The sequence below is a fragment of the Fopius arisanus genome, unplaced genomic scaffold (assembly GCF_000806365.1).
Source record: "Fopius arisanus strain USDA-PBARC FA_bdor unplaced genomic scaffold, ASM80636v1 scaffold00037, whole genome shotgun sequence".
NCBI lineage: Eukaryota > Metazoa > Arthropoda > Insecta > Hymenoptera > Braconidae > Fopius > Fopius arisanus.
In genome coordinates this window covers 86,728-96,635 of record NW_011887776.1, presented here as the reverse complement: position 1 = coordinate 96,635, position 9,908 = coordinate 86,728, and the positions used below count along the sequence as shown (strand labels likewise).

General features: G+C 37.1%; 1 protein-coding gene across 1 annotated transcript in view; it reads right to left on the bottom strand.

Moving 5' to 3' along the window:
• Positions 1–9,908, bottom strand: part of bnl (branchless) — a 30,943-nt gene that overhangs the window by 14,137 nt on the left and 6,898 nt on the right. The window contains exon 2 of the mRNA XM_011304175.1: positions 830–933. Within this exon, the coding sequence (XP_011302477.1) occupies positions 830–933 (104 nt within the window). The remainder of the gene's footprint in view (positions 1–829; positions 934–9,908) is intronic.

The following is a 9,908-nucleotide window of genomic DNA, read 5'->3' as shown; positions in this document are numbered from 1 at the left end:
TTCAGTGACTGAAGAAAATTTCGAGTTCAACTTTTCAAGTGATCATCCCTTCAAAAAATTTAGACTCATGATTCAGAATCATCTGAAATATGAATATTCACGGGCTTGACAAAATTGGTTGAAGACTTTTCGGAAGGAATGTAAGCGTCACCAGGGTCAGACAACCACATGAGATGAGGTCAAGAATATTCAATCAAACATCCTTGATTTTGTTCGTTGAAATCAGACTGCGTGTGATTCCGGTGAAATCAATCAATCAATACTGAAGATCAATATTAATATTCGTCCCATGCACTCGATTGTTCTGTTCCCTAACTCAATTTTCCTCAACACTTCTTCGTAGATCGTTTGGATTTGCATGCAGATGCAGTTACAGCAAACCCTTAACCCACCATATAAGCTGGGGCTTGTAAATATAATTCAGAATCGCATAATCGCCGATGCTATATGCGAATACATTGGCTTCAATAGCTCGCCACTTTTGTGCAATTGAAGTTCCAGTTATTTTACGAGCGCTGCGTTCATCATAATGAGGGAATCCCAGGAAAGCATGTGCGGTTAGATTTAACTTCACATCATTTTATCCCATGCCGCAACTACTTCAATATTAAATAAATACAGAATGGCCGCTCAATTGCCCATCAATTTTAAATAAACTGGAAATTATCCAGCATTCCAACTTGTCAACGTAAATTTGTAATTACACGTGAGGATCTGTAACTGTTGCATGTACTGATAATCAGATGACGAAATTAATCGCAAATTACTGCATATTACTGCATAATTCCTATGAGTTTGTACGAATGACATGTGAAAGTTAATTACTCACGGAGCCGTAGAGCAGACCGCAGGAATCCATGCAGAGATAGAGACAAGTAGCAACGCCTTGAATTCGTAGTTGCCCCCGAGACACCGACGTCCTTTGGAATATCGCTAAAATCAGAAAAAAAAAAGATATCTATGTTAAAGTATCAATTGGTATTAATACCTCCTAACACATCTAAAGGTGAACTCTTACGGTGGCATTCCCATATCAACGGAATATGTTTAGTATCAACATAAATGAATTTACCCAGTAATTCGCTCGTCATGAGTATCTGGCAGTTCATTGGAAATTTCTAATTAAAGAAGAACTACGTCTGTACGCAATTAGATATAGTAATTAATGCGAGCGTTGCTTAAATTACTGTTTATCTGTCCTCCTTTATGATAGAGAACAAAAGCGAAGAGACTCTGATAATTAGCGATATCATCCAACATGGGACTGAGATTGCTTTTAGTTTGTTTAAATTGTGGATGAATAGTTGATGGTAAATAACCATCATAAGTTCTGGTCATGTCCGAAGGAAATGGCCACCAATATCGAGGCGCATTTTATTAAATGATAGCTCGGCATTCAAGTCTAATCTACATATTTAGCCTTTTGCCAATTAAAAATAGCATGTGGAGATTCATATGCGCATCTATAGAATTGAAGACTCTAGAGCGCTCAGTCTTATTTTCCTGATGCTCAGAAGTTAACGACCTCAGTTGTTAATGAACCACGACTGTTCTAATTAGGTTTGATCGTCTCGTGTAATTTTTCAACTCATAAATCACCAGAGCTCCTTCATCTTACGATTAAAAATGTCTCTTAACCGAAAAGTATTGAATCGCTCCTTTCCATGTTTTAGCTTGACATGTTTTCTGACAATCTGAGAATTTTGTTGAGTAATTATCATGAATTTAGGTAATTAAATTTCATTGGCTATTTGCATAGCAGAATGAACTCGGCAATTTCAGGTGTTTTCTCTCCGATGTATACGGATAATCGTCATGCAATATTCATTAAGGATTAATCAAGACAAGTGAGGTAAAATCACGAGAGCACAATCAGGTATTCAGCAGAGTCATTCTGCTTATCAAGAAATTACGACTGTGTCAAGCATCCCAATGGAAAAATATGGGATTTGTCAGGTGATGAACATGGAGTGCAATTATATCTATATGTTAATAATAATTAATTTGTTAGAAGTGTTAAGAATGTGGAAAGAATGCCGATTTTTAGCGATCTGTAAGAATTATTCAAACTGGTAGTTGGTAATTTCAAAGCTGTGTCGCGAAAAGGCCAGTAACCCTGGGTTATGTCACTTGGTCACGTCGTCTTCTTCCTCGGCCACAACCAGAAATAGACACCGGTACAAGTCTTCATGCGTAATAAAGTATGTCTGTTCCCTTTAAGAGGTGTCTCATGTCTCAATTGTCTTTGGAGATCAATCAGAAACGTGTGCTTATGCAGTCGCTAAAAATACCTTTCCTCAATGGAATGAACGTAGAAAGTCGATTATATTCTGACCTTCCCACCACGATTATGACTCCTAAATCCCAAGATAATACAATTGACTATTCGCATTTTCATCGTCATCTCATCTTCATATTATCAATTTTAATAACCAGAAATCCTAATAAAATGAATTTTATTCCACTATTTTAAGTATTTTACGTTTCATCTGCTATTTAATCTATGAAATTTATCAAAACGCTTCCTAATATGAACTTGAATTACCCTATCAAATGCACACATTACTTTAATTTAATATGCATCCGCAAGAAATAGCACAATCGGTACCCGTCAACATTCTGATATTATGCAAATACCCAGAGCAGTATTATAATCTTATTCACACGGTAATATCAGTATCGTCACGCATGGGTTAAAATGAGGTACTCTCTCTCAGTACAGTAACAATCTTCATACCAATACATATCAAGATGAAAGATATAATAGCCTGGAGTGTAAAGCCGAGACTCCAGAATCCACGTATGGTATTTACCATCACAAACGATCTGACATGTATAAGATACCGATCTCACCCGAGCTCCCGACTAATTTGTGTTGCTAAATGGCCTAGCACAAATCGCGTCAAAACATTCTGGGTTGGGATCGCTCTAATCTCAGAGTCCCTTTATTTAGTTTTTATTTTAACGCCACCGATCTGAATATGTAAATTACGTCGCTGAAGGAGTCTTGCAAATATTTAACGACCCCCTGGACCTGCGGTCCCAGCTCTCTACCCAAAAAATTTCAGGACATCTTATTCTCCTTTTCTGGTTTCTTTCGAAAGCGAATGTACGACTGTACGATGTGTGGCTCAGCGTGGTGTCATGCATCGTTGAGGCCCGAAGAGGATGAGGTGGATGTAAAGAACGGAATTTCACTTGGAAAAGGTATGAGCACAGTTATAGCCCTTAAGTCAAGAGATATAATAAACGCTGATTTAGATGGCGCATCAGTGTCCAATGGTGTGAGGCATAATGACGTTAAACATTTGTTCCTGAGGCGGTATATCTTCGGATCATCTACCAAATATTCACCAGAGAAATTATGTCCAAATATTCACATTTCATTTCATGAATTCATTAAAAAATTTGACAAAAACCGCTCCCCACTTGAGATTTCGATGATTCTGTGACATTTCATGACAGTTTCAACCGTCTTCCAGATTTAAATGACTTTAGTGTGGAATTTTCGCATCGAGTCGCAAAATCGAAGAAAAAAAATCGACGAATTTGATTAAACATCTGCCTACACGTGTAGTAATGAGTTATACACTATCCAGTGGTTCGCCGTATGGCGTCGAACCCGGGGATGTTAATTCCCCGCTGTTCCACAACCCTTTAGTCTAGTCAGCGAGAAACTATTTCCACTACGTTGTCTAATCAGTCATGTTCTGGTGCATATTAACGATCACCCAGGGCGATCGAGCCTAATCCAGTCATAAATTAAAATCAATTGTCTTTCTCTCAACGAACTCCCTCCATTTACTTTTACATTATTTACCAGACATCCGTTGTAAATACTCAACAAATTATTTGATTTGGTAATCATCACAGCAATTAACTATTTCAGTACACAACAATCGGCAGATGTTCTTAAAACTCTGCTAGCTCTCAAATCCCATGAATCCCATCCCTTCTATACAATCTAAAAATAAAATGACAAGTACTCAAGGACAAATCAAACCAAGGGTGTAAATTCATTTGAATATGATTCAACCCTTGAGAATCCGATGAGTAATGATCATGTTGGGCAATCAGAGTATGCGTTATTCTTCTTTTCTTTTATTTAATTTTATTTGGCCTTCATATGTACTCTTATTGAGCACCCACCCCCGCACTCACTTATTCGTGTTTTACCCTGGCCACCTACTCGTTATGTCGATCCGTCTTGTCGATAAACACAGAATGATTTAGCATTCGTACGTGCGGTCGGAATAACCTCGGCAAATGGTGAAGAATAAGAAGGTGCGAAACTTTTCAAGCTAACTAAGGACCACAGGCATAAATTACTCCGATGAATTTACTCCTGAGGTTAAAGAACCATCCCAAAAACCGGATACGTAACCGCATCGCTTTCACTGCATTATGCAGTTCAAAAAATACTCAAAACTGATAAGCAACGAGGGGCCCTTAGTATCTTGATCAGGACTGAATTACAATCGTAAGGTCAGCCTTCATTATTGAACTCTTCAACTTGATCACATCGAGGAATGATCTGTGGAATTAATGTACATTATATTACCGTTTCGGGTATAACATTTTCCAAGACCCAAAATTCAAATTTAATTCAAAATCAAATAATTAAAATTTCGATGACTTTGTGGATGGAATTTGTAAAAATTCCCTACAATTTTCCGACAAATGTCCGATTATTAAAGTCAAGCAGTTGGAAAGTAACCGTGATATCCTTGATATCTGAAAGAAAATCTTGAGATCGGCTCTCGCAATTCTATTTAGTTGTCGCCCTTTTCCTTAATCCCCATTTCACGTATTCAATTTATCATGTAATTCAGAACCGGTTCACTTCGAAAGTGATTACACTCTGATCGTTTCTAAAAATCATGGTAAAAATTATCCGTCAATTTCGTATTATTAATGAAAATCATCATTATAAATTATTCATTAGCGCCTGTCAGTCGCCGGGAATCTAATGATTTTAAACGCGACACACGTTTACCAGCACCATCAATCGACGTATCACTCGTCTAGAACCAATGATTTTCCCGCGATAAATTAACATCATGGGTGATCATAGCTAAGCAACCACTGATTAATGTGGGGACTAATTTCATTCAGCAAAGATTAGGAATTGCGGTTCACTTATTGACAAAGAAGTCTTCATGCCACTAGGACTTCTAAAGAAAATGGTAACTAATAGAAATTATTCTCAATTTGACGAAATAAATATTCAGTGCACATCGAATTATTTTTTACATTTTTCATAAAATATTGGCGTGTGAAATAAATTCACAGAAAATTTTATCAATCAACGCGAAGATATTTTAAAGAACGTCGGAAGTATTTGAATTTTTTTTTTAGATAATTCTTAGCGCGACACGGACGCGAAAAATTCAGGGGAAAATTTTTAATAGAGCAATACTGGATCGAAGCACTTCTCATCGTGATCAAATTATTTTAATGAATAATGTAATGAATGCATTGCGTTGTTTATCTACATGAGAACATGGTCTCAGTTTTACGTGACAGATTTGAATCTTTCTGCGGTATATTTTTGCGGTTGAATCTGATTTCATAAAGTTTTTCTCACGCTAGTTACGAGCTGAAAAATTGTCTTCAAGAGATATTTAAAATTGTATACAAAATAATCTCTAGATTTTGATTTTGAACAACTCGATTCATTCGTCGAGCGATATTGTGACATTTTTTTTTCAGAACTGCCTCTCACGATTTCTCAACAATAAAAATGAAGGAACTGCGTGGTTTCGTCCATTTGGAGTACTCTGTCTTTTATACGATGATATTTTTGCCAACAGATGAGACTCCAGATTCTCCAGGAATCCAACAGCAATAAAATTAAAAATATACTACCCTTGAATGATCTGAGAGTAGAAGCAAAGTGCACCTTAAAATGCAGTCTATTCCCCCGGTTATGAATATTGAAATCAAGAAAGTCTGGGAGACATGGCGATATCCCCTAATCTTTGGTATGTTCAGCATTCGAAAAATATAATAATTCTGAACGTTAGACTAGAATTATCCTGACACGTCGAGAGAAATTGGTTAACATTCTCCACTCGATGGGATACATTCATTGAAAAAGTTCACGCCGTTTTACTCAAGTGCTACACCGATTTTATGCTTCAGATATAACACTGCTTGAAAGATAATTCTACTTGGTTCGAGGTACGCCAAGAAGTCGTAAACGAAACGACGCACTTGAGCATGAAAACTTTATGTTATGTGCTCACCGGAAAATCAACGCCACGTGGCCGTACTTTTCCATTCTGACCATTCTCATTCCTTTGGATGTCTCTTGGACTCCACAAATAAATAATCAACACTATTTCGCAGACACCACGAGCATGTACCAAAAAAAAAAAAGCCGCTATATTTTTTCAGTTGTCTCGCTTCGGTTTAATGAGACGTCTGAGAAAAGTGGAAGAATAAACATATTAATTGTGAGCGTGAGGATTCAGACAAACACAAAACGAAATCTGTAGTTTATGATCATGTAGCGAAGTTTATCAATACATCCCCCATTTATTTTTTTTTATCCCTCATGTGTTGTCTCAAATGTGCCGGACTCCTAATACCAATCTCGGCAATCCCCTAAATAACAATTCGAGACAACCTAAGAATTTATGTTCATCCATGAAAAGGCGTTATCGGAAGTATGTAAATTGAAATGCTCGCGTGGGCATTCGCTGAGATGAAAAAGAGTGGAAATAAAGAATATAAAGAACCACGGAGAAGAGTGCAAGGCGCCAGAATCGTTGATTTGAAATCTCCTCGGGTGGTGAAAACGTCTTAATCTTCCGAACAAACGAGGGCTTGTGCCTTGAAGCTTGGGTATCCAGAAGTAGAACTTTGCATGCTTGGTGGGTATTCTCGATAACTCACCCGAGAATTTTTCGTGGGGTAACAGAATATCAATGAGAAGAATTCCTCCAAGATAATTGGGTCAGCATAACAAACCCACTATTGCCACATTAGTGAGCAAAAAAAATGCCAATTTTCATGAATTTTTTATCAACGTAATTACCAAAACTCATCAACTATTTATTGTTCGAGGCTGAGACATCCCTGCGTCTGCGTAAAATCACAATTTCGTGGCTGTGGGGGAGGTCTAATGTTCGGGGCGATTCAAGTGTATAGTTGAAAATAGAATTGAAATCCTGGTCGAAATTTAGTACGACAGTTGGGGATCAACTGTCGCACTAAATTCTGATATCTCTCAAGCGGTTCGGAAAAATTTCATTGAGCTATTTCGGAATTCGAGACATTGGGCTCTAATTTGACGACGTAGTGCTGAAACCTCGTAAGTATACTCCACTTTACAATAAAATTCCCGATGAATGTGTCTCTAGATCCCAAAAGAAATAGATTCCCTTCAGAGTTCTCGGGAGGAGAATTTTTTCAGAGATGAAAAAATTGTTTGTATGAATTCAAATGGCGATGCAAATCGGGATTTAAATCTTCGTCTAACACTTGGATCCAAGTCGGATAAAAATTTGAATACCGAATCACCCGTATGGAATAAAGATGTACTCACATATATGCGAATTATACCTTTGTGTAATTATTCGCATATATATTCTGTTCGTGTGGGCAGTCAGGCTCGAATGGCTGGGGTTTGACTCATCAGGAGAGGATTAGACTTAATAACTAAATTCCATCGTATTCTGATCCCTTCTTCAGAGACCGGATCCTGGTCCATAGTCTGATCAGAAAATCGTGTCATTACTGACCTGATCGGATCTGTTCATCATCAGAGAACAATACTTCAACAAAAATTCAACATAAAAAATACGAGAATCAAAAAAATTGAATATTTAAAATATTTTTGAATATTGTAAGTAAAAACCAAAGTGCTTCAAACTGATGAAAAAAAAAAAACGAATCGTAATCGGAATTTATCTAAAATAAGTGGAAATTTAATGGGTAATAAACTTTACTCAGTTTAAATAAATGTTGACCGCCTATAGCAAAATGCAGGATCCGTTACAGACGTGATCTAATCATGCTAATTTCGAAAGTGTTCGTCAGCACTCCGAAACAAACTAGATATCTACATTAGTAATTCATACGTACCGATAATTTTTATCGCTCAAGAAATAAATCATTACACGGTAATTCAACCCATTTTATTGTGATCGATCGCTCCAACAAAATTTATAATATGTAATATAATTTATAAGAGGTCTGTACGAATTTTTCTCTTGAGAAATCAGTCTTATCTGAGTGAGTATAGAGAAAATATTTATGAAAAGAATATGAAACCGGGAAATGGCCGTTTAATTTCATAGCAACGGAATTTCAAGCTCCCGCGGTCACATCCAACAAATTCTCGAAGACTCATACCATTTATGTGACAATATCTACAAGAGTACTTTCCAGGTATGGTATTAGATACCATGGGCAATCCTCGGCTTGTCTACCTGGTGAAATTTTCATTAAATAAACTCAACAGGTAGCGAGACGTAATGAACAGTTCATTAACTTCTTTCCGACATTCGCATCATAATGGCATTTTTTCTGGTCAAAGGCGCGAGACAAACGCTTGTGATATTCCTTCAGGGTAAATGACTAGAAAAAAAAAGTTCAAAAGTTCCGTTGACTCGTTACTTTAAACGCAGGTTGAGGGCGGTCGTGATAGAAAAAAGCAGACAACCATGTTGGCTTCAGTAGCCGTTTGAGAAAGATGAAAAGTGGAGAGAGGAGAGGAGAATGCTGTATAAATCCAACAAATGCTTCACCGTATGTCCTGTCTATTTCATGTCAATGATCCACTGATGCTGAATGTAATGGACATTCGCGTGTCACTTCTTCCATTCATTTTTTCTCTCATCACTGCAATCACTCGCCGTATTTTCACTGAGGCTCATCGCGCATCTCGGAATTGTACAAGCTGTAAACACAATTAATGGAATAAACAGAAAGAAAATAATTGTGAATCGAAATACTTGACGATCCTTCGTGATGTTTACGTCTTGTGGAGTGAAAAATTCTTGTCAATTGTCCTGACAGATTCAATGTCACAACGGATTGTACTTCCTTCTTCTGTAAATTGGACGTGAGAATGTTGTCACACATTCAACGCGTAGGATGATAAATGGAAGATTTATAATCTTCTTCTCAGAGGTTTAGGCGTTTCATTATGTCTATGTTGATGACAGGCCTTAAGTGAAGATAATACTTTGTAATGTATACGAAATAAATAGCGGTTGATAAAGCGTTTCAAACAATTCGTGTAGAACATATTCGAAAATCAGTCATTCATCCTTTTAAAAAATTCAATGTATCCCAATTATTCGTCGCTTTAAGTTGTTATCTATCATTTTTGTAGTGGAGACTAATAAAATAGGGAAAAATAAATAGTGAAATTTCTACCCTTTCTGAAATTGTAGATAAACGACACAATGGAGGGCTGAGTGGTCATAAGTTTGACAGAGTCAATGGGTCAGTGGCTTCATTGATACCATTCTTTCCTTCCGTCACTTACGACAAGTTCAATCGTTTGACATTTATCGACCGATCAAACGTCCACGAAAGTTCACTGAACGCAGACATCCATGGAGACATACTGTCCGATAATGATAATATCATTCATAATTGTATTAAATAACAACCCAAAATTCTCCCAGAGGGAAAAAATAATTTATGAATTTTTAGAAATGTGAGGGATCATAAGACGAAATCGGTGGGCGTCTGGCGGATTATCGTTTACCAGATTTGTCTCTCTGCGAAATAAATTACTGGAGAGTCTCCTCCCAACGGCACGTACACCTCAGGTACTCCTTAGAGAATCGTATTTCAGTTTCCATTTATACAGCGGAAAAGTTTCCACGAATTTATGATCACTCATTGTTCCATTGGCTCAACCGAGTAGATTTAGGAAGGTATCATCC